This window comes from Cricetulus griseus (assembly GCF_003668045.3).
Source record: "Cricetulus griseus strain 17A/GY chromosome 1 unlocalized genomic scaffold, alternate assembly CriGri-PICRH-1.0 chr1_0, whole genome shotgun sequence".
Taxonomy (NCBI): Eukaryota; Metazoa; Chordata; class Mammalia; order Rodentia; family Cricetidae; genus Cricetulus; species Cricetulus griseus.
The window spans coordinates 246,145,266-246,171,208 of record NW_023276806.1 but is presented as its reverse complement, the minus strand read 5'-3'; the positions used below and the strand labels follow the sequence as shown (position 1 = coordinate 246,171,208).

Genomic DNA, 25,943 nt, shown 5'->3' with positions numbered 1-25,943 from the left:
TTTTCTTGCTCTCCTCTATTCTCCCCACCCAATCATCCTGATCTCCCATATTCTCCTCTACCCTCCTCTTCCCTTCTCCTTTTTCACCTAACTTACTCCCCACTTGCCCACCATGCTACCCATTTGTTCAGGGGCTCTTATCCCTTTATACTTCACTGGGAGAACATGTAGGTCTCTCAGTTCTTCTTATTTCCTAGCTTCTCTGGAGGTGTGGATTATAGGCTGATAATCCTTTTCTCTATGTCTAATATCCATATATGAGGGAGTGCATTCCATGTTTGTCTTTCTATCCCTGGGTTACCTCACTTAGGATGATTTCTTTGAGTTCTATCTGTTTGCCTGCAAATTTCAAGATTCCATTGTTTTCTTCCACTGAGTAGTACTCCATTGTGGAAATGTAACACATTTTCTGTATCCATTCTTTGGTTGAGGGGCATCTAGGTTGTTTTCAGGTTCTGGCTATTACAAATAATGCTGCTATGAACATAGCTGAGCATTCCTCTATTGAGAATTCTCTGTTTGGTTCTATACCCCACATGTAGTATGAATGTGCATTTTTGGGTATATGCCTTAGAGTGGAATAGTTGGATCTTGAGGTAGACTGATTCCATGTTCTGCAGAAAACACCATACTGATTTCCAAAGAGGCTGTATGAGTTGGCACTCCCACCAGCAATGGATAAGGGTTCCCCTTTCTCTACATCCTCTCCAGCATAGACTGTTGTTGTTTTTGATCTTAGCCATTCTGACAGGTGTAAGAAGGTATCTCAGAGTTGTTTTGATTTGCATTTCTTTATGGCTAAGGATGTTGAGCAATTTCTTAAGTGTCTTTCAGCCATTTTAGACTACTCTATTGAGAATTCTCTATTTAGTTCTACACTCCACTTTTTAATTTGGTTATTTGGTGTTTTGGTGACTAGCTTCTTGATTTCTTTGTATATTTTAGAGATCAGCCCTCTGTCTGATGTGGGGTTGGTGAAGATCTTTTCCTATTCTGTGGGCTGCTATTTTGTCTTGTTGACTGTGTCATTTGCTTACTTATAGAAGCTTCTCAGTTTTAGGAGGTCCCATTTATTAATTTTCATTCTCAGTGCCTGTGCTATAGGTGTTATGCTCAGGAAGCAGTCTCCTGTACCAATTCTTCATGGGTACCTCCCCTTTCTCTTCTAAGAGTTTCAGTGTGGCTGGATTCATGTTGAAGTCTTTGAACCATATGGATTTAAGTTTTGTTTATAACAATAGATATGGATCTATCTGCAGTCTTCTACATGCCAGCATCCAGTTATTCCAGCACCATTTGTTGAAGATGCATTCTTTTTTCCATTGTAGAGTTTTAGCTTCTTTGTCAAAGATAAGGTGTTTTGGGTTAGTATTAGGGTGTTCAGTTCTATTTACATTGGTTGACCTGTCTATTTTTGTGCCTATACCAAGCCGTTTTCATAGCTATAGCTCTATAGTAGAGCTTGAAGCCAGGGATGGTGATGCCTCTGGAATTTCCTTTATTGAACAGGGTTGTTTTGACTATCCTGTGTCTTTTGTTTTACCATATAAAGTTGAGTATTGTCCTTTCAAGGTCTGTGAAGAATTGTGACAGGATTTTGACATGGATTCTGTTGAATCTGTTGATTGGTTTTGGTAAGATCCCCATTTTAACTATGTTGATCCTACCTATCCAAGAGCATGGGAGATCTTTCCATTTTCTGGTATATTTTTTAATTTCTTTCCTTAATCACTCAAAGTTCTTGTCATATATCTTTCACCTGCTTGGTTAGAGTTACCCCAAGATATGTTGTTTGTGGCTATTGTAAAGGGTGATGTTTCTCTGATATCTTCCTCAGCCCTGATATTCTCTATATATTGTAGGCCATACCACCTTCTGTGTCTCTGGTGACTACTCTGAATGCAACCCTGCTTTCTTCCAATGGACGTACTCTTAGTTTGTTTTTTGTACTTAAGCTCATCCTGCCCAGCTGTAGGCCAGTAAGGTCTATACTGCCTAATGAGATTTATACATATTCATTATGTACAAAAAGTCTGTTCCACAGCATTTCTGCCCTCTTATCTAAGTAAAAGGAAGACTTTACCTTTAATTCAGTAACCATATTTTAAAAATAGTTACTTATAAGAATTGCATTTACAATATCTACTCCATTTGTATTTGGAAAAATTAGGGTAAGTACTCTATTATCTAACTTTGTGAGTCCAAAGTTTTGTACCTAATTTACTTTCCATCATAACTAAGGAAAACTACAACTATCTGGTATCTATCAAAGACCCCAGAAGGCTGTAATGTTACTTAGTGACAGGGATATCTGCTTGTCTGGACAGTCACCCTAGGTTCTTCTGTGATGTTGAGGTTCTAACTTTGACTTACAGAACTAAAATATATGACAGACTTTTCTTTTTAGAAGCAGAAGTTCTGAAGGACTATCCTACCCTGTCTTGGCCTACTTCAACAGTGGCTTTTCTTTGTGTCCTGCTTGTCCAGTTTGCTCATCAAATTGTTAGCAGTTGATACAAGTGCAGTTTTTTGCCCAAATGGCTAGCTTTTGCCATAAAGACAGAGAACTCTCTGGGCAGGGTGGCACATGCCTTTAATCCCAGTACTTGGGAGGGAGAAACAGGTGAATATCTGTGAGTTCATGACCAGCCTTGTCTACAGAGCAAATTCCAGGACTGGTGCCAAAGGTAGACAGAAACCCTGTCTCAAAAAAACAAAAAGAAAGAAAGAAAGTAAGAAAGCATGGAAGGAAGGAAAAGAACTCCACGTGAAGATTCTTTAATGGCCAATATCCTCTTTTGAAGTAGATTGTTGCTACTAGAAGCAGACATGTCTCATGTTGAGAAAAGTCTCAGTTATTAGAAATTTTTTTGGTTTGTTGAGACAGGGTTTCTCTGTGTAGCTTTGGAGCCTATCCTGGCACTTGCTCTATAAACTAGCCTGGCCTTGAACACACAGAAATCAACCTGACTCTGCCTCTCAAGTATTAGAATATTTTAAAGGTCATATTTTATACATCTTTGAGGGTTTGAACATTACCTATCTATCTGAAATATATCTCTGTATAGTCTTAAAACATAACTGAGTATAAGTTAGATAGTTACTGGTGATTATCAGTCTGTATTTTTTTATTATCCTAAATAGCTTTTAAGGATTAAAACTTCATTTTTTATAACACAAGAAACTGTATAGATGTACACACTGTATATGTAATACCTCAAGAAAAAATACAAACAGATCTACAGTGTAAAGTAAATAACCTTAAATTGGTATCAATATACAAAAATATCTTAAACAAAAATAGAAATGTATATATAGTATAAGAAAAATAAGCTGAAATTTGTATCAATATACAAATGTGCTTACCAATGTAAAAATTAAGGTTAGTAGTTACTTTTTTGATTAAAGTATAAATTTACAATGTTGTCTGTATCATGCTTTCTATTGAACATATATATGGGATATTTTAGAATGCAGTGACCTATGATGATGTGCATGTAAATTTCACTTGGGATGAGTGGGATTTGCTTGACCCCTCCCAGAAGAATCTCTACAAAGAAGTGATGCTGGATACCTACAGAAACCTCATTGATATAGGTAAGACTATGAATTTTACTTCATTTTGTAACATAAAATAACAACTATTTTTGGTAATTGATTCTCTTTTGTAATTTTGATTGAGAAAGAGAAAGAATGACATTATAAATCAGTCATGGTTCTAAGATTCAGTGAAGATTATATTTAAATTTTGAATAATTTCTGAAATGTTTCATACATTTTTGGTATTATATTTTAGGCTACAATTGGGAAGAAAATAATATTGAAGAACCTAATAAAATTTCTACACAACATGAAAGGTAATTTTCATGTGCAGCCTCATAGAATTGTACCTCTGAAGAAATTTTAATGTGTCCTGGATGCTATAAAGAGAAACAGTAGTGTAAACAAGCACAGCTTTATTTATTTACAGTTTGGTGATACTAAATCAGCACTATATCATGTACCACAATGTCAGGTAGGGAATTTGCATTTGAAAAGTACTCCTCTTAGAAAGAAGACAAGGAATCAATGCCTTAACAGATATAACCATTTGATTCATAGCCCAATATGTGCTATGCCTTAGAACTTCCAATCTGTTTAGTTTCATAATACACAGATATTTCAAAATGTATACACATTGAACAGGTAAATTAGTATATGTTCAAAATTTTCTAATAATCAAATATTCAAGAGTAAAGCTAGTGTTATTCTTATATGTTTACTGACTTTTCTATGTTTAGTAATATGGGCAGTTTTGAGAATCAAAAATGTTCTTCTGGAGAAAATTATTTCCTATACCACATATCTCTAAGAAACAAAAAGTCATTGTGTGAATGTGCTTTGGAAACCTTTCCTTTACTACGTATATCATGTGACACAAAGAATACAAGCTCTGTGAGCTGAAGGATATAGAAAGAAGCAACATATCTCTCTCTCCCAGATCAAGTAGAAAATGTAGTAGTCTCCACTCTGAATATACTTTCTGAATGTGATATATTTTTACAATTACTTGCATTTTCAACTTCATGGGGAATACATTAACAAACGCACATTTCAGAAAAGCCCTATGAGTACTAGGATTGTGGAAATTCTTTTGTTTATCCTGGTTTGGTTCACACTGAAAATTAAATATGACTCAGTATAGAAAAATGTATGAATGCAATTAGTGTATTAAACTTGAGTTCTTCTTGTTCTCTTCAAGTGTCTGAAAGCCTCATATAGAAAAGGAATGATATATGTGTAACTATCTTATTTATAGTTTCTCTTTTTGTGAAGAGACACTATGACCATGGCAACTATGATAAATGAAAACATTTCATTGGGGCTGGCTTAGATTTTCAGAGATTTAGTCCTTTATCATTATGGCAGGAAACATGGTGGCATGCAGGCATAAATGGTGCTGAAGAGGTAGATGAGTTCTGCATCTTTGTCTGCAAGAAGCAGGAGACTATGTGACACCCTGGGTATAGCTTGAGATATAAGACTTCAAATCCACATCCACAGCAACACACTTCCTCCAACAAGGTCACACTTACTCCACCAAGGTCACATATTCTAATATGCCACTACCTATGTGCCAAGCACTCCAACATATATGTCTATGGCAGCCATAGCTACTAAAATAACAGAGTGAACTGCTTTATAAAAGGCCCTACTAACACAGGTATCTTTAAAGATTCAAAACAGCCCACAATGAAGGGAACACCGTGGATGTAAATGAAGTGAAATACTTAAGATCTAATTCCTCTTTATAATTAGATCAAATTGTGAATTGAATTCATATGGTAAAAATGATTCATCAGTGTAATAAACATGGTAAAGCATATACATGTGACAATTATCTTCACAGGGATGAAAAAATTCATACTGAAGAAGAGCCCTCTCAGCGCATTCAGTGTGGCAAAGCCTTTGCACGTCACAGTTATCTACAAATGCAGAAAAGAACACATAGTGGAGAGAAACCTTTAGAATGTAATCAATGTGGTAAAGCATTTCCATATCATAGTAAACTTCAAAGGCATGAAAGAACACATACTGGAGAGAAACCCTACAAATGTAATGAATGTCATAAAGCTTTTTCAAGACGCTGTAGTCTACAAGTACATAAAAGAACACACACTGGAGAAAAACCCTACAAATGTAATGAATGTGATAAAGCCTTTTCACAATACTGTAGTCTACAAGTACATAAAAGAACACACACTGGAGAGAAACCCTACAAGTGTAATGAATGTAATAAAGCCTTCTCAAACCACAGTAGTCTTCAAGACCATAAAAGAACACATACTGGAGAGAAGCCATACAAATGTAATCAGTGCAATAAAGCCTTTGTGCAACACATTCATCTTCAACGCCACAAAAGAACACATAGTGAAGAGAAAGCCTACAAATGTAATCAATGAGACAAAACCTTTTTGTGACACTATGTTCTTCGATGACATAAAAGAATTCATTCTGGAAAGAAAACCTATTAATGTAATCAATGTAATATGTAATAGCATTTCCATATCAAAATAACATTCTAAAGCATGAAAGAATTCTTACCTGAGAAATACTATATGAATTTACTTAATATGGTAAACCCTTTGCCCATTTCTATAGTGTTCTTCATCATAAAAAGCTCATACTGGAGAGAAACCCTGTGAATGTATTTAATATGGTGAAGTCTTTGCATATGTCTATAGTCTTCAACATCATGAAAGAATTCATACTGGGAAGAAGTCCTATGGATGTAATCATGGTGTTAAAGTCTTTTCACATTACAGTTGTCTCCAATTGAAGAATAGAATGAATGTTGTAAAAAAAAAAAAAAAGACCCTATGTATTTGCACTATGCCATAAAGGCTATGTATAGTACACTCATCTTTGAATAACACATACTGGAGAGAAAAACCTATGGGTGCAATAAATTTGATCAAGCTTTTTCAAAAAGCTTGTATTATCTCTGAATACATAAAACAAGACATGCTGGATAGAAACCCTATGAATGTAAACAATATGATATAGCCTTTGCATATAGCAGTAATTTTTGAAATCATGAGAAAAAATTATACTTCAGAGGAACCCTGTAAGTGTAGTTTGCATGGTATTGTGTTAAACTTCATGGTAATTTTATACAAGATAAAAACCTGCAGTGTTTAATCAATCTGTTAAAACATTTGCATATCATAAAATCTCTGAGGACATAAAGAAAACCTATTGAAGACAGTGTGAATACCATGATTTTGGGTAGATCACTAGCCAATGAAATTACATTCAGTTACACAAGATTAATTATTCTGGAGAAAAACATATGAATAGTGTCAACACTGTTCACTCATGATAATGTCATTCTTTATTTTGTTTTTACCTGCAAACTGATATGGACAAAACCCTATGATTTTAAGTGATAAGTTAATCTTTTTATATTTCACAGTTCTCTTCAATTCCATAAGATAACTAATCTCCAGTTTTAAAACTTAATGGATGCATATTAGTGCCTTTTCTGTTACTGTGATACAGAATAATGTCTAGGACAGCTTATGAAAGAGTTTAAATTGGCTTATGGTTACAGACTGATACAAGTTCACCATGAAAGTGGCTTGACAACAAGTTTCAGACATGGAAGCCAAAGTAGGAAGCTTAGAGCTCACATCCTTAACCTATAGAAAGAAGTAGAGAGTGGGTACTGGAAACAGTGTGTGGATATAAACTCTCAAGACCATCCCCAGTGATGCGGTTTACAAGAACGAACCCTTACATGAGAAAAACATTCATGAGTAAAAAATTTGCTTAATGCATTGTTTTATATTTAATTTTGTGAATTCAGTGTGTCTTTATGTAGGTATGTGTATATGCATGCTGCTTCCCAAGAACGTGAGACCTCTTGTTGCAGGAATTAGAAGATGTCAAAAACCTTATTTTCTTCCTGGGAATGAACTTGTCTTAACTGCTTGGCCATGTTTCAAGCTCTGTAAATATTTTAAAGCTCTTATATATCATGTTGATATCAGAAAATTGGAAGGAGCTCATACATGATTTTTAAAATGCATATTCATGTAAATGACTTGCTAAAGATCTTAAATATCACAGTTGCCTTCAATTTCAAGAAAAAACTTGTTTCATCTCTTTTTCATCCTAAGCTTAAAGGAAGCAATTTATTTACCATGTTCACCAAATGCAATGGTGAAGATCAACAATTGTGGTTTTGGTTTTTGTTTTGCAACATTTGGAGTAGTAATTGAATATTGCTCTATTTTTGTCAAATCCATTTACTGAAGTTTATTTGACAGTTCTTATATTCCTTCTGTGACTGCTGTTTATCTTCTATCATAGTTTCACATGGTTGTTAGGTATTTCTCTGCTACAATGTATAGAATAGGATGCCTGCCATCTAGTTGTCCATTGATTATTTAAATATCAGGGACTATATGATTGTACTTTTCAGGTAAGGTTGTCTGTGGAAGTGGGTTGTTGTTCATGGTTTTGTTTTTCATATTTTTATACATTTCCTTGAGTTGTTGTTTGTTATCCATCCTGACTTGGATGTCAGTAATTACAAAGAGCTACAAATGAACTCCTGATTCTCATGTTTGGGCCTCCTGAGTACAAGACCAAGGATAGAAGTTGTACCCCTAATATGTGCTCTTTTGTCAAATGTTTTAACATTAAATAAAGAGAACATCATCAAATACCTCATGCATCCAAATCCTCATTTTCTTCTATATGGTAGAGATGTTATAAAATAGCTTAATAAGCCAGTCAGGGGTGACGCACACCTTTAGTCCTAGCACTTGGGAGGCAGAGGCAGAGGCAGGTGGATCTCTATGAGTTCAAGGCCAGCCTGGTGTACAAACTACACAGATAAAACATGTCTCAAAAAAAGTATAATAAGCAGTCAACTCTATATCTCATAACATAGCATGATGAGCTATGGATATGTGCATATTATTTTGTCGCCTTCTAAGGGAATTATCTTGAGATGTCAGACAGTTTAATAGCAACAAAATTTATTTTTAATAAGGAAAAAAATGTGTTGTGTATGTCCCAAATGTGGCTATGGGTTTGTAACCATGGCAGATATGTGGACTCTGGAAGACTATTTTTAGGGATCTTCTTTTGACCATTTTCATACTGAGCTCTGGTTGATACTCAAATAAGATTAGGTGAAATATGTCAGTAAAATATTGGTTTCTTTTCAAGTTGTAAAAATATAGTCATATAAGGATGGAAGAAAACAGGAAATTAATAAATCTGTGTGTGTGTGTTTGTGTGTTGGTGAAAATTATATACTGTTATCTTTTATTTTTGACCAAGTAGTAGATTCTGAGGTCTAAGCACTTGTTCATAGCCATTCCTCAGAACCACAAATGAATACCACATAATGTCTCAGTATGTAAAATTGGTGGCTGGTAATCCTCATGATTTGTGTTCAATCTCTGGGAGACCCATATTACAAATATTTCTCTTATTTCTATGCATGGGCTGTGCCATTTGGGACACACACATATCAACAAATCGATGGATAATATTTAAACCCAAATATGAGCCAATTCAACTCTAGAATTTACATAGAAGAATAATAGACACAAAACTCACCATGATGCAGGTGATGTGTTTGAACACAAACATTGTTCAAGCATTTAAAATAGAAGTTATGAAAGCAAATAAATAAGTCAGTTATTGAGGACATATTAATTGATTTGTAAATTTAAACTATTATAGAATTTCTAGAAGTATTACTGTTCATCAAAACAATAATGATTCCTTTAAAATTTTTCATTTCATCCTTTCTCCCTCTGCTTTATATACAGGTCATTAAAAAAAACATATCTCACCAGGTGGTGTTGGCAAAGGCCTTTAATCCCAGCACTAGGGAGGCAGAGGCAGGCAGATCTCTGTGAGTTTGAGTCCAGCCTGGTCTATAAGACCTAGTTCCAGGACAACATCCAAAGCCACAGAGAAACCCTGTCTCAGAAAAAATACAAACAAAAAATACATAAAATAAAAAATAATAAAAATATCACCTTAGTATTGTACATTCCTATAATCCCAACACTTGATAGATAGTAGGACACCAATCTCTTTGAGACTGAGGCCATCATGGTCTGCATAGTGAGTTACAGGACAGCCATGGCTTTGCAGAGTTACCCTGTCTACAACTCAAGAAAATCAAAAAGGAAAAAATGTATCTCCAATTATGGAACTTTTCCTAATATAATGTGTCTGGACTCAGACTAATTTCAACATAAACTTATACTTGTTGCTGAAATAAATTTCTGAGCTCAAGTCTCCAGAAACATTGGGAAGAGTGATGGACAGCTATCTGCACATGAGTTCAGTGACCTGGGGTAGATGTGATGCAATGAAGACTGGGTGACCACTTCTTTCAAAAAGTGGGCCCAGATAGCCTGGGTTGTTTTTATTTATAAAGTTTCAATGAATTGCATGAACAGTTTTACAATCAGTTTTTACTCCCTAGGTTTCTAAAAATGATCATAATAATTACAAGTTTGTCCCTTGCCTCTTGTCCTCTATCTTCTCCACCAGTCACCATTACCTATTTGAACTACAGCTCTAATGTTTGAAGCATAAGCAGTGTTGCAAACCAACAAAGACATTTGTAACTAGGCACAACTGCAAGGTAGCACAGTGTGCCTAGTTGGCAGCATTTGTAGTTACAGTGTCATGCAGGCTGAGAGACAGTTTCCTCTTGAGCGCTTAATATTTACATCTGGTAGAATTCTCACCAAGAACTCACCTACTGAAGCTGGATCACTTCATACTGCCTTCTTTTCTACTCTATCTCCTCTGGGGATATACCAGGGTTTTTATTTTATTCTATAAGCAACATAACTGAGGAATCTACTCTTACATGTTGGCAGGATTTATCACTTATTTTCATGTACTGCTCCCAACTTGTTAGTTTATTGGCCCAGCTATTTGAGACTGTGTGTTTCTGTGATTCTGCTTTATCCCCTGTCTTTAGACTGATCCCATTAACTCCTGATATGATCTGTTTATTTGTATTTTCCTATATTTTTGTGGTTAAAATCATTCACTCCAGAACAGTTATGCAAACATGTAATATTAAAATTCATGAACTATCATGACTTTAACACTAGTTAAACTGACAACATCCTGTTATTAAGAAGCCCAATTTCATGGACATGCCTGAAACATCAAGGTCTTTAGAGGATGAATCAGGTTGGGTGGACATTTTAACAACATCCCCTCTGGCTCACTCAGAGGAGAGACATGAGGGTGAAATTTTCCTTTTGTCCTAGCTATTTTATCTGTGACTGAGAAGGAGACAATAAGGGCAGTTAGCAATATACTTTGTTTAGGAAAAGAAACAAAATAAAGTGACACATATGCCCCTGGGTCATGCTCAGAATTATTCACTAAAGTCTCCACAGTGGGTCAGGATCTCCAGGGTCTTGTCACAAGGAGAGTCATGTTCCACAATGAACAGGAGTCACATGACTCCTGCCACAAATATACAAAGAGTGGTCAAGAGAGAAAAGGATAATACATGTCCTTTAAAGGGGGCTGGACACTTAACCAAAGCCACAAAGCCTGTGCTGATCTCAAATGTGGTAAATAGGCAGAAATGGGAGACCACATGGACAAAGTCAGATGGACCCCTGCTTTCTCTTTTTTCTTTCAAAGCAGAGAAAAGGACCTGCAGGCATGGATACTGACTTGTCTGAATACTGACAGTGTCACATTCTGCTTCCCTGAGGCCTGCAATGCCTTCCCTTAGGAGCCCTCAGCAATGGTGATGTCAGATGACATTGAGGTTTTTAGGGGAATCTGAGACTTAAACATAAGTCACTGTGAGACTAGGGAAATCAACCATTTACAAAGAGCTGGGAGCATCAAGGAACTGCTAAGGAGGAAGCTAGAGGACTGCAAGTCCAGACAGCAGTGCTTGGGGTGTACCTGAGGACAAGCAAGTGAGCTTTGCTCTCTATCTGCCCAGATGTGTTGAGTCTGCCCCTGTCAGGTCTGCTACTCTCCTTATTGTTGGAAACTACAGTGTAGCTGCCAGTGATGGCACATTGAAGGCTTCCTGTGTTGGTACCCATTTTGTCCTTCAAGCTCCTCATTCCCCACCCAGATATCCCTGAAACCTGCCTGCCTGGTAGGAATACAGATACCCTAAAGACACATTTGTATCTCTCCTTTTTATTAACCACTATTGAAGTAGTGCATTCCATGAAATTCTTATTTCCCCCAAATATCACTGGGAAAAGACTGAGTCCTCCAGATGACAATGTCGACCCTGAAGAAACATTTACTCACTATCTTAATACCTTTCAGGAGAGAAAGCAGAGGAGGATGTGGATGGGGTTTAGACATGGGAGAATATCATTTTGTGGCTTGGGTACATTACGTAGTTTTGTATATCTTTTCCCTGCGATTTAAACCTGTTAGGACCCCAAGGATGGATTAGTTACCTTACATGTTCATCAGTGTTCTAGTTATTCATACTGAAAATAATACTGTATCCAGTTGTTGGTATTAATTTGCTTTTCATACCTTGTACACTTTTTCTATATTTATTTAGAGGATATTCTCACTATGGCTGTGTGGGAACTAATTAGATTGTTTAGCCTGTTCCTGAAGATCAGAGAGATTTTCTCACCTTAACTTTAGATTACCTGATTTGTTACAGAACTTTATGACTACTTAGTTTTATTCTTTTCCTTTTTCTTTTTTTCTCTTTTTTATTTTAGAAACAATCTTATTTTACATATCAATCCCCCATTCCCTCACCCTCCCATCCTCCCATGCCCCCTACTCCCTCCCCAAGGATAGTGAGACCTTCCACAGAGGTCATCAATGTCTGTCACATCATTTGCAGGGAAGCCTAGGCCCTCTTTCATGTATCTGGACTGCAATAGTATCCCTTCATAGGGAATGGGCTCCTAAAGTCCATTTGGGCACTAGGGATAAACACTGGCTCCATTGTTAGAGGTCCCATAGACTGCCCAGGCCACCTAGCTGGCAACCACATCCAGAGGGCTTGGTTTGGTCCAATGCTGGTTCCCCAGCTTTACCACTAGGGTCTCTGTGCTCCTAATAGGTCAGGTCAACTGTTTCTCTGGGTTTCTCAAGCACTGTCTTGGCTCCTTTGCTCATCCCTCCTCCCTCTCTACAACTGGATTCCAGGAGTATGACTCAGTGTTTAGCTGTGGGTGCCCATTTCTGCTTTGAACAGCTACTGGATGAAGGCTCTAGGATGGCAACCAATGTAGTCATCAATTTCATTATAGGGGAAGGACATCAAAGGCAGCCTCTCCTCTACTGCCTAGATTCTTAGTTGGGGTCATCCCTGTGGATCCCTGAATATTTCCCTAGTGCCAGACCTCTCTCTAAACCCATACTCTTTCAAGGTATGTCCTGTCTTACTTTCCTCTATTCCCCCATCTGAGTCTTCCTGACCCTCTTGTTCTCCTCCCACCTCCTCTTCTCCCCTTCTTTTTCTTACCTTCCTCCTCTCTTTCCCACTGCTCTCAATTTTCTCAGGCCTTCTTGTCACTTTCCCCTTCATCGGGTGACCATGATTTTTCTCTTGGGGCCCTCCTTGTTTCATAGTTTCTCTGGAGGTGTGGATTGTATGTTTGTAGTCCTCTGTCTAATATCCATATATGAGTGAATATATACAATGCTTATCTCTCTGTGCTTGACTTGCCTCAGTCAGAATATTTTCTTCCTCTTCCATCCATTTGCCTGTGAGTTACAAGATTTCATTTTTTTTTCCCACTGAGTAATACTTCATTTTGTAAATGTACCACATTATCTCCATTCAGTTGGGGGATAAGCTAATACAAACAACTCTGCTATGAACATAGTTGAACATATGTCCATGTCGTATGGTGTGCATTCTTTGGGTATATGCCCAAGAGTGGATTTGCTGTATCCTAAAGTAAACTGGTTCCCATTTTATGGTTCCTAAGAAACCACCATACTGATTTCCAAAGTGGACTTACAAGTCTGCACTGCCATCAGCAATGAAGGAATATTGCCCTTTCTGCACATCCTCTCCAGCAAAGATTGTCATTGGTGGTTTTGATTTTAGCCATTCTGGCTGGTGTAAGATGGTATCTCAGAGTTGTTTTGATTTGCATTTCCCTGATGGCTAAGGATGTTGAACACTTTCTTAAGTGTCTTTCAGCCATTTTAGAGTCCTCTATTGAGAAATATCTATTTAGTTCTGTACCCCACATTTTAATTGGATTGTTTGGTGTTTGGTGGCTAGCTACTTGAGTTCGTTGTACATTTTGGAAAATAGCCCTCCATCTGATGAAGGGTTGGTGAAGGTCTTTTCCTACTCTGTAGGCTGCTGTTTTCATTATGGACTGTGTCCTTTGCCTTACAGAAGATTCTCAGTTTCAGGAGGTCCCATTTATTAATTGCCAATATCAGTGTCTGTAGTACTGGTGTTATGTTCAGGAAGCAGTCTCCTGTACCAATTCGTTCAAAGGTACCTTCCATTTTCTGAGAGGCTTAGTGTGACTGGATTTATTTTGAGATCTTTGATCCATTTGGACTTAAGTTTTGTGCATTCTGCTAGATATGGATCTATCTGCAGTCTTCTACATGCCAGCAACCAGTTATGCCAGCATCATTTGTTGAAGATGTTTTCTTTTTTCCATTGTATGACTTTAGCTTCTTTTTCAAAAATCAGGTTTTTGTAGTTGTATGGGTTAATATCAGGGTTTTCAATTTAATTCCATTGGTCTACCTCTCTATTTTTGTGCCAATATCAAACTGTTTTCAGGAATATAGCTCTATAATAGAGATTGACATCAGGGAAAGTGATACCTCTAGAAATTCCTTTAATGTTCAGGGTTGTTTTGACTATTCAGGATCTTTTGTTTTTCCTTACAAAATTGAGAATTTTTCTTTCAAGGTCTGTGAAGCATTGTGCTGGGATTTCGATGGGGATTGCATTGAATCTGTAGATTGCTTTTGGCAAGACTGTCGCTTTTTCTATGTTGGTCCTATCTATCTATCCATGAGCATGGGAGATCTTTCCATTTTCTGGTATCTTCTTTCATTTCTTTTTTTAAAGCCTCAAAGTTCTTGTCATACAGATCTTTTGCCTGTTTGGTTAGAATTACCGTAAGATATTTTATGTTATTTGTGGCTATTGTAAAGGGTGATGTTTGTCTGATTTCTTTCTCAGCACATTTAGTGCCCATATATATCAGGGATACTGATATTTTTTAGTTAATCTTGTATCCAGCCACATGGCTGAAGGTGTTTAGCAGCTGTAGGGGTTCCCTGGTAGAATTCTTCATGTCAGTTATGTAGACTATCATATCATCTGCAAATAGTGAAAGTTTGATTTCTTCTTTTTCAATTTGTATCCCCTTGATCTCCACTAGCCAAGAACTTCAAATACAATATTGAAGATATATGGAAAGAGTGGACAACCTTGTCTTGTTCCTGATTTTAGAAGAATCGTGTTGAGTTTCTCTCCATTTAGTTTGATGTTGGCTGTTGGTTTGCTGTATATTGCCTTTATTGTATATAGGTATGTTCCTCTTATCCCTGATCTCTCTAAGATCTTTATCATGAAGGGATGTTGAATTTTGTCAAAAGCTTTTTCAGCATCTAGTGAGATGATCATGTGGTTTGTCTTTTTCAGTTTGTTTGTGTGGCAGATTACATTGATGGATTTTTGTATGTTGAACCATCCCTGCATCTCTGATATGAATCATGGTGTATGATTTTTCTGATGTGTTCTTGGATTCGACTTGCCAGTATTTTATTTAGTATTTTTGCATCAATGCTCATGAGGGAGATTGGTCTGTAGTTCTCCTTTTTAGTTGTGTCTTTGTGTGGTTTGGGTCCCAAGGTTATTGTAGGCTCATAAAAAGAGCTTGGCAATGATCTATCTATTGTGTGCAACAATTTGAAGAGTATTGGTATTAGCTCTTTGAATTTCTGGTAGAATTCTATGCTGAAACTATCTGGTCCTGGAGTTTTTTTGTCTGTTGTTTTGTTTTTATTTGTTTTTTTCTTTTTTGCATGGAAGTCTTTTGATGACTGATTCTATTTCATTAGATATATGAGTCTATTTTAATTGTTTATCTGTTCTCAATTTAATTTTGGTAAGTGACATCTATCCAAAATTCATGCATTTTCTTTAAATTTTCCAGTTTGGTGGAGTATAGGTTTTCAAAGTATGACCTGATGACTTTTCTGGTGTCTGTTGTTATGTCCCCCTTTTCATTTCTGATTTTGTTAACTTGCATATTCTCTCTCTGCCTTTTGGTTAGGTTGGATAATTGTTTGCCTATCTTGTTGATTTTCTCGAAGAACCAACTCTTCCTTACATTCTTTGTATTGTTTTCCTAGTTTCTACTTTATTGATTTGAGCCCTCAATTTGATTATTTCCTGGTGTCTACTCCTCCTGGGTGAGTTTGGTTCTTTTTCTTCTAGACCTTTCAGGTATTCTGTTAATTCTCTTGTGTGACCATTTTCCAGTTTCTTCATGTTGATACTTAGTGCTATGAACTTTACTCTTAGAACTGCTTTCAGAGTGTCACCTATGATCGGGTATGTTGTACCTTCATTTTCATTGAAATTTAGGAAGTCTTTCATTTCTTTCTTTAGTTCTTCCTTTGCCCAGGAGTGATGCAATTGAGCATTGTTCAATTCCCATGAGTTTGTGGGGTATCTGCAATTTGTGTTCTTGTTGAATTCTAATTTTAAGTCGTGGTGTTCTGGTAAGATACAGGGAGTTATTCCAATTTTTTTTATCTGTTGAGATTTGCTTTATTGCCAAGTATGTGGTCTATTTTACAGAAGGATCCATGTGGTGGTGAGAAGTAGGTATAATCTTTTGTGTTTGGGTGGAATGTTCTATAGATGTCTGTTAAACCCAATTGGGTCACATCTTCTGTTAGTTCTTTTGTTTCTTTGTTAAGTTTCTGTCTGGTAGTCCTATCTAGTGGTGAGAGCGAGGTGTTGAAGTCTCCTACTATAAGTGCGTAGGGTTTAATGTGTGATTTGAGTTTTAGCAATGTTTCTTTTACAAATGTGGGTGCTTTTGTATTTGGAGCATGGGTGTTCAGAATGAAGACTTCATCCTGATTGATTTTTCCTGTGATGAGTATGAAATGACCTTCTTCATCTCTTTTGCTTAATTTTAGTTTTGAAGTCTAATTTGTTAGATATTAGAATAACTATACCAGCTTGCTTCTTAGGGCCATTTGAATGGAAAATCTTTCCCAAACCTTAACTCTGAAGTAATGTCTATATTTGAAGGTGAGGTGTGTTTCTTGTTTACAGCAGAAGGAAGAATTCTGTCATCCTATTCATTCTCCTAGCCTGTGTCTTCCTATTGGTGAGTTAAGACCATTGATATTGAGGGATGTTAATGACCATTGATTGTTGATCCTTGTTTGTTTTGGATTTGTTTTTGGTGGTGATATTGTGTGTGAGTTTTTCTCCTATTTCTGGCTTTTGGTAAAGTGAGATTATCTACTGCCTATGTTTTTGTGAGTGTAGTCAACTTCCTTGGGTTGTATTTTACTTCCAGAACTTTCTGTAGGGCTGGATTTGTGGATATGTGTTGTGTGAATCTGGTTTTGTCATGAAATATCTTGTTTCCTCCATCTATAGTAATTGAGACTTCTGCTGGGTATAATAGTATGGGCTGGAATCTCTGTTCTCTTAGTGTTTGTAGAACATCTATCCAGGACCTTCAACTTTCAGAGTTTCCATGGAGAAGTCAGGTGTAATTTTGATAGGTTTGCCTTTACTTGTTACTTAGCCTTTTTTCCTTTTTTGCTCTTAATATTCTTTCTTTATTCTGTATGATGGTGTTTTGATTATTCTGTGGTGGGTGATATTTTTTTGGTCCTGTCTACTTGGTGTTAGGTAAGCTTCTTTTACTTTCATAGGCATGTTCTTCTTTGGGTTGGGAAAGTTTTCTTCTATGATTTTTGATGAATATGTTTTCTGCACCTCTGAGCTGGGTTTCTTTGCTGCCTTCTATATCTGTTATTCTTAGGTTTGGTCTTTTCACCATGTCCCATATTTCCTGGATATTTTGTGTTATGGGTTTGTTTGATTTAAGATTTTCTTTGGTTGGTGAATCTATTCCCTCTAGTTTATCTTCAGCACCTGAGATTCTGTCTTCCATTTCTTATATTCTGATGGTTATGCTTGCATCTGTAGTTCCTGATTGCTTACTCAGCTTTTCTATTTTCAGCATCCCCTGAGTCTGTGTTTTCTTTATTGTCTGTATTTCAGTTTTCAGGCCTTGAACTGTTTGAATTGTTTCCATTATCTGTTTGTTTTTTCTTGGCTTTCCTTGCTTTGCTTAAGAGATTTGTTGATTTCTTGCAGTTTTGGTTTGTTTTTTCTTCCATTTCTTTAAGGGATTTTCTCATTTCCTCTTTGAAGGCCTCTATCACTTTCATGAAGTTGTTTTAAAGGTCATTCTCTTCTCTTTCATCTTTGTTGGGATGTCCAGTCTTGCTGGTGTAGTGTCCCTAGACTTTGGTGGTGTCATATAAGTATTTCTGTTATTGGGTGTGTTCTTTTTCTTTTGTCTTCCCATATCTTCTTCCAGTGGGTATTGGTGGGGTCTCTCCTATCCTGTTGGGTATGGGCTCAAGGATCTATTCTTTCCTCTCTCTCTCTCTCTCTCTCTCTCTCTCTCCCTGTCCCTGTCCCTCTCCCTCTCCCTCTTCCTCTCTCTCTCTCAACCACAGGGTGGGGGGCAAGACAGCAATGGTGGCAGATGAAGCTGGCTGCTTTATTCTGCCTCCAGGTCCCTCTGCGGGGTTTGGTGGAAGGAAGGGTCTGGCAGCAGGCAGTCAGAGGACTAGAAAAGGGGGATGTGGGTTATAAAGGCCGCTAGGACTCATCTCTCTACCAGAAGGTTGAGAGCCAAGACCAGAATTGGGGCCGATGAAGCTGACTGCTTTGTTCTGCCCCCAGGTCCCTCTGAGGGATTCCATGGCAGGAAGGGTCTAGTGGCCATGGGTTAGGAGCCTTGAAGAGGGGAAGGTGGGTAGAAAGGCCCCAGGACTTACTTCTCTACCAGAAGGTGGAAGGGCAAGAAGCCATAATTATTATCTATGGTTAGCCACAAGTCTTGGTACCTTTTCTCAGTAAGGTATTCTCATTTATTCTGTGTTAGGATGACAACTGCATCTCTGTCTTTCCTCTTCCCAGAATTCTCCTACTCTGGTTTTCCCACCTATACTCCCTGCCTGGCTACTGGCCAATCAGCATTATTATTAAACCAATATGATTGACAAATCTTTAGAATGTACCACAGTATTATCCTGACAGATGTTGGTGGCACATGCCTTCAATACCAGCACTTGGGAGGCAGAGGCAGGGAGATCTCTGTGAATTCCAAGCCAACCTGGTCTACAGATTGAGTTCCAAAGCAATACAGAGTATCCTAGTCTCAAAAAACAAAAAACAAAACAACAGCATTATTCTACAGCACCTAGAAATCCAGTACAGTCAGTCTTTATTTTATATACCATACAATAATGGCTGTTTAACTTAATGTTTTGATAGCACAACAAAAATACTATATTTGTGCATAATTAGAAAAATTGTGGTCTTCAAAAATGCAATTCTGAGAAAATTTCTAACAATTTTTGAAAAACATTCTTAAAAATTCATTGGGTTACTAGAAGCTAGAGTATTTACATTAGATGGTATTGATTTAGATTATATATACACTTGGGCTCTTAATATTAAAAGAAAATGTGCTAAGAGCTTAATTTACAAACAAACTAGTTAAAATATTAAACTAGAAAATGTTCAAGAAAAGCTTGATACTAATTTTGTAGAATAATTGGTGAAGTAAAACAACCTGGTGTGTAAACACTGCAAAAATTTCTCCCACATCCAGGCTAGAGAGATGGCCCAGGAGTTGAGAGCACTAGCTATTCTTCCAGAGGACCTGGGTACAAGTCCAGCAACCACATGATGACTCACAACCTTCTCATAATGAGATCTGGTGCCCTCTTCTGGCCTACAGGCATACATGCAGGCAGAACACTGTATACATAATAAATAAAAATAAATCATTAAAAAGAATTTCTCCAGTCTGGCAGTGGTTATGCATGCCTTTAATCCCAGCACTCCAGAGGCAGAGGCAGGCAGATTTCTTTGAGTTTGAGACCAGCCTGGTCTACAACAGCTAGTTCCCAGACAGCCTCCAAAGCCACAGAGAAACCCTGTCTCAAAAAAACAAAACAAAAAGAACAACAACAAAAGTATAAGTAAATATAAAGAAAATTTCTGGGGGCCTTGACAATGGAATCTGCTTGGTCCAGCTCTTTCTTTCTCGCCCATTATTTGCAGGCGTGATCCACCTCGGACCCACGAATTACCGGAGCCCCGCGGGCCGGGGCAGGTGGCGCCTGAACGTGCGGCTCGAGGTACAGATTCTTCGTCGGAACGGAGACCCCTGCCCCAAGGAAACCTCGGTAGTGCACACCGACTAGATAAGAAAGTCTGCTTGCCGGATTGCGACAGACGCCGGTCTGGGAAAAGTTCTCACCGCTCATGAGTGACTGATTCCCTGGTAAGTACCTCCTATTCCGTTCGATAATATGGGCCAAATTGTCTAAGGAAGTCAAACACTTCCTTTCGGGAAAGAGGAGTTTGAGTAAAATGTAAGGATTGATTCAGTTTTTTGCCTTTTTGTTAAAAAAAAAAAAAAAATGTCTATGGGTCATTTTAGAAAGCCCAGACACTCATCCCCTAACTTGGAAAAAGGTTGGAGAAGGACCTTAACAGATTGCTCATAGAAAAGGGAGCTGAGGCAGTTCCCTCACAGACTTTTAGTTACGGGCCTTAAGCCTCATTCTCCTAAAAATCTTAAAAATTACCCTATCTTTAGTTCAAACCCCAAACCAGAAACAGATAAAGCTTAGACTACTCAAGTACAGGAGATTTCAAAGTTTAAAAGTTTTAAAAGGATCCCTTCCGCTTACAAAAGCCACTGCCATGATACAGCATTTTAAGTTGCACAGGGACTTAGGAAGACTAGGTGCGGCCTCGCATACATGCAGGCCCTCAGGAGATATCTAGGAATGTAATGGAGAACAGAAAAATCCGCGCCTACTTAGAGATGGCTAGATAGTAAAGAATATACAAGACAAATAATTAAGATCAGCAGGGAAAAACAATAAGTACCTAGATAAAGGGAGCCTTCACCTCCTTCCTTCATTTTAAGCTGGAAATACAGAAAGGCAAATACTCAATGGTAAAATTCAACAAGAGCTAAGAGACTTAAAAATTTTAGCAAAATTGCTTACAGGCGATAAAAAATTTACATGTTTCTTGGATCAGAGAAAATGGCTCAGGGGAACATAGCAGGATGCATGTGCCAATACCATTCGAACAGCTCTAGGAACTATTAATGGCTTATGTCTAATATAGACCAACAGAGGCTGATAGGAAATATTACTATAGAAGCCTCACCCCTAGGAAATTAAAAGCGGATAACCAAGGCCTGCCGGTCAGGAGGAGGATATTTGTTATAGAGACCAGGCAGGGACCTAGGGAGTTGATTGAGAATTGATTTCTAGGCCTATATAAAATTTTACAAAAATGTTAGAGACACAGATGTTGGGAACTTTGATTATAAAATAGCTAGCCTATGATAATGTTGGTAATGCATGTCAGACCACACTAAGGCCTCACAGGAGGACTGATATGAGTTCGTTAAGAATTGTTCAGATATGGACCTAGCTTACACTCAGGGATTATCGATGATGGCTGCCTTACAGGAACTTCAGTTAAAAATAAGCTATTCCTACACAGAAAACAAGGCACAGGGAGAAAGAAATACACAGAGCCTTCTAGAGGTTGCTTTGGACTTATTTAGGAAAAGCTCCAGGTCAGACAGAGTCCCAACAAAAGAAAGAATAAGGGATCAGGCTTGTGCCCAAAATACAGGTGCAGATTTTTCAGCCGCCCAGAGGGCATAGACGAGCTAAGGACAAAGTCAGCCATGGCAGCAGCCGAGGTCTGCCGGCCCTCAGCCAGCGGCTTGGTACCACCTCATGCAGGCGTCTGTGGCGGCTAGACAAAATGGCTGCCGGGGCGGCGGACAGCCTGCCTCCACGTGGTAACTTCCAGCCTTGGGAGATGCCGCCATAGTTGATGGCTAATTCATATATATATAAATGCTATTGATACAGCCACACAGAAACTGTTTTTGAGACTTATAGAAAAAGAAAAGGCAACATATTTAAGCTTAGAATTGTACAAATTTTGGATGCTTATATTTCAATGATTGGCTATAGCTGCTATATTATAAATTTCAATTAGGGATTTTTCTTTTCAACATACTGATCATAACCTAGGCAAAAGGAGAAATGTGAGACATATGTAAGTTATGAATAAATGGTGTGGCCATACCTGGATGCATGATGTGATTGTGAATTTATGAATGCGGATAAATAAAAATGCCTAAATTGCCTTAGATATGATTAGAGATATTTACATTGCCTGGGATATTGTTTAAAAAATATCAAAATCACTTTAACATTGCCAAAAGGAGCATCCAATCAGTCAGTTAATGTCTTAGCAGGAAAAATTTTGGTTTCAGCCCTAGGAGACAGTCAATTAAAAAGTTAACAAAAGCCTATAGTGTTAGCTTAGAGACATGAGGATTCTATAGATGATTCTATAAAATTTGGCAGATGAGAGGATACAGGTCTTACTAAATTTTTATGGTTAAAAAAGGAAATCTAGAAAATTAAAGTTAAAACATGATTTTAAAAAGGGTTTATAAAAAGCCTCAAGAAAGAGCCAACCTGTTAGATTCACAGCTTAAATGTGTCTTTTCATATGCAAATTTAAGCCAGGTCAGCCAAGATGCAAATGAGGTCTTATCAGCTTGTCAGCTTCGAAGGTTAGATTAGAAAAGACTACTCAGAAACTTTAAATAAACCTGGAAAATTATTAAAAGTCATATGTTATATTCTAAAGAAATTAAGGCTTAATAGATAACAATTGGAAAAGATAGTTTAAAAATCTTTAAATAAATTTTTTAAAAATTGTTATAAAATATTCATTGGTTAAGTACCTTTTTTGGGACATCTAATGATGATTTAAATCCTTTAAGTAAGATTCTATAAGGAGATAATGATTCAGATATACCCAAACAGCTAACTAAGAAGGTAGACAAGTTCTACAATTTGAGGAGGCAATTCAGCATCATCAGATATATTGACTATGCAAAACCATGGGAAGCTTATATACTCCCCACAAAGCATAGTCCGACTTCTGGTTTATGGCAGAAGGAACCATTACTATGGTTATGCCTACCTGTCTTACCAGCCTAGATATTTTAAACCCTTATTTTAAAGCATTAGCCTACATGATACAGAAATGCCATATAGATTTTAGAAAGTATTTTAGGAGAAAACCAAATATGATACATGTCTCCTACACTAAGCAACAGTTTAATTGGTTGTTTCAGAACAATGATTTATGGGCGATTATCTTTGCTCAGTTTTCAGGAAGAATTGATAATCAGTTTCTAGCTCATGGACTGTTACAATTTGCACTAATACATCCTTTTATATTTCCAAAATGTAAAAAGCAGTCCTGTAAAAATATGCTATGTTAATTTTTACCAATGGTTCTGTTGGGAGAGTCACTTACATAGGTTATTAATAAAAAGGAATTAATAGAGCAGACATCTCTGGCTTCAGCTCAAATAATCAAGCTACAAGTTGTTACAATGGTCTTTTAAATCCTGGTAAATAATTCATTTAATATGTATACTGACAGTCACTATATCTTTAAGGCTTATAAGGTAATAGAAACAGTCCCATGCACAGGGTCTAGTAATAGTCAAGTCAAAATGTTATTTGAGCAAATTCAAAATGTTATTCACCTAAGAGAATTATGTTTGTGGGTCACACTGGGAACCTATTAACTAGGCCTTTCCCTGATTACTAGCCAAATGGAATAAATTATCTGATTAACAAAATCAGTTGATTTGCCTTAAATAAAAAAAGCTCGACAGGCTTGTAACTTTTCTTCATCATAATAGCAAGTCTAAGTAAGAAATTTGGCTTACCCAGAGAGACTGCTGGTCAAATCATCAAACAATATGGAAAATGTTCATAATATGGCTATGGCTAATTTAAGGGTTCATCCTCAAGGCCTGCTCCCCAACCATTTATGACGAATGGATGTGACTCACATTACAGAGTTTGGCAAGTTAAAAATGTGCCACTCCACAGGAGAAGCCACCAGGCATGTTATAAGTCACTGTTTAAGATGTTTTGCTTACATGGGAATGCCAAAAGTTATAAAAACAGACAATGGGTCTAGATATACTAGCAAAGCTTTCCAACAATTTTGTGCTTAATTCCTGAGACCCGTGCTACCGGAACAGCTCATGTGGCCTAGTCCCACCCAGCGAGCGTGGACCTGCCTGCGGAGCCCATAACGGCGGGGACCGCTGGGCCTTTGGGCCCTTGGGGATGCAGCATGCCGTTGACTTGGGAATGAAGCGCCTGCCTCCTCGCTTTTATAGCGGCAATGAGACATGAGGCGAGCCTGCAGCCCAGGCAGCGGCGGCTCCTGAGCCGGCAGGGATGCACAGGCCAGGCATTGATGGCGCACGCCTTTAATCCCAGCACTCGGGAGGCTGAGACAGGAGTTCTAGGCTGTAATGCGCTATGTCTGCACTAAATTCAGCATCAATATGGTGACCTCCAGAGAGCGGGCGGCCACCAGGTTGCCTAAGGAGGAGGAGTTCTATACCATGCATTGTCTGTGCTAAATTTCCTCATGTATGATCCTACAAAAAAAAAATCAGCCTCGGATCGCCTCTGGCATCCATAAATGGCTCAAAATTATGCTCAAGCCCTATGGAAAGATCCCCTAACTTACAAATGGCACGGACCAGATCTGGTCCTCATCTGGGGAAAAGGACATACATATATTTTTGATACTCAGGCCAAATATGCTAGATGGTTGCCTAAATGCCTTCTTAATCCACCCAGGGGAAAGCCCCTGAGGAGCCTTCTAATTCTGCTTAATTCTAGATAAAAGATGCTGTCTTTTTGGCTACTTGTGTGTTACCACCTTCGGTTGCCATTGCCATTGCTGCCATTGCCGATGGAAGCCCTTATCAGATCTACAGCTACACCTGGATGATGGTCAACCGAGCCAACTGATGCTGCCAATGCCTTCACAACTACTGCGACCACCCCCTCCTCCCCCCCCCCGATAGTTGACTTATGTGCTTTAGCCTTAGGGGCCTCTCCAGACTAGGGAACCCCTGACCATTTTCCCCCAGGAGCTCCCTCTTCTGCTGACCTTATTCTATCCTTAATTAACCCTACTGTTCAGGCCCTCCATCAAGCCAACCACTCCCTTATAGAGGATTCTTGAGTCTGCTATTCTTCCACCCCTCCCTTTTCTGAGGGAATTACAGGAATTTAATTTCTACCTTGCCAGTTCTACTAGATTGACTACTTAAACTGTCACCTTTACCTTTTCAGAAACTAACCAGATTCATTAAGTACCAGATTGACGCCATCCTCGAAAAACCGGTTTTGCTTCACTACCATCGCCTAGCGGCATTAGATTCTGAGCTGCCTGACATTAACCCTCCCCCCAGTCCTAAAGGACTGGATTTTTCAGGCCTTGAACATCGAACCTCCCGATTTCCTTGGCCTTGGAGCCATCCATGACGGGAAATATCATGGTGCTGTAAGCCAGATGCCGACCCTTCCCAACGACTGTAGCGTCCTCCATGACGGGTTTAGCGTGAGACTGACCCCCAGATGCCCACTACAAAGCACTCCCGAGCTGCTAGCCTTATGAAGGGTCATCGGAGTGCTGGGGACAGGTGCATCTCACGTAACCTAAGACAGAGGCACTACCCCTCACTGTCATATAAATGACAATATCATAAAACATAGGGTCCTGGATGCGGGTGCCCATCACGTAGCCTAAGCCAGATGCTCCATTTTATTATACTTAGTAGGGGGAGATGTCAGAAGCCAGCCTTGGCGACCCCATACCTAGTTAGAGCCAGAAAGTCTAGCATATCACAGGAGATTCCGGATATCTGCCTGAGAAGCAACTAACACCTATTCCCTCCCCCATTTCCTTAGTTAGTGCCTGAGATAAACACAGGAGATTCAGAATACCTGCCTGAGAACAATTAACTCATCCCTCCCCCCACTTCCTTTTTCTCTGCTCTGCTCTTCTCTTTAAAAAGCTCCTTGGTTTCAATAAAATCGGCCTTGACAATGGAAAAAAAAAAAAGAAAAAGAAAATTTCTGGGGGCTCAATCTTGTCTAGAAAATGCCATGTATTGTATAATGAGGCAAATGATACAGAATGAAATATATAGTGGAATTGTTTTAAAATATTCAATATATAT

At 38.1% G+C, this 25,943-nt stretch overlaps 1 protein-coding gene across 1 annotated transcript; it reads left to right on the top strand.

Annotated features, from left to right (window-relative positions):
• Nucleotides 1-1,212: 1,212 nt before the first annotated feature.
• LOC113832508 (zinc finger protein 120-like) lies at nucleotides 1,213-24,096 on the top strand. Its single transcript, XM_027388922.1, has 7 exons — nucleotides 1,213-1,222; nucleotides 3,478-3,597; nucleotides 3,797-3,857; nucleotides 5,390-5,473; nucleotides 5,558-5,723; nucleotides 21,482-21,653; nucleotides 23,921-24,096. Exons 1-7 carry the CDS (start codon nucleotides 1,213-1,215, stop codon nucleotides 24,094-24,096), a joined length of 789 nt encoding a protein of 262 aa, XP_027244723.1.
• The last annotated feature ends 1,847 nt before the right edge of the window (nucleotides 24,097-25,943 follow it).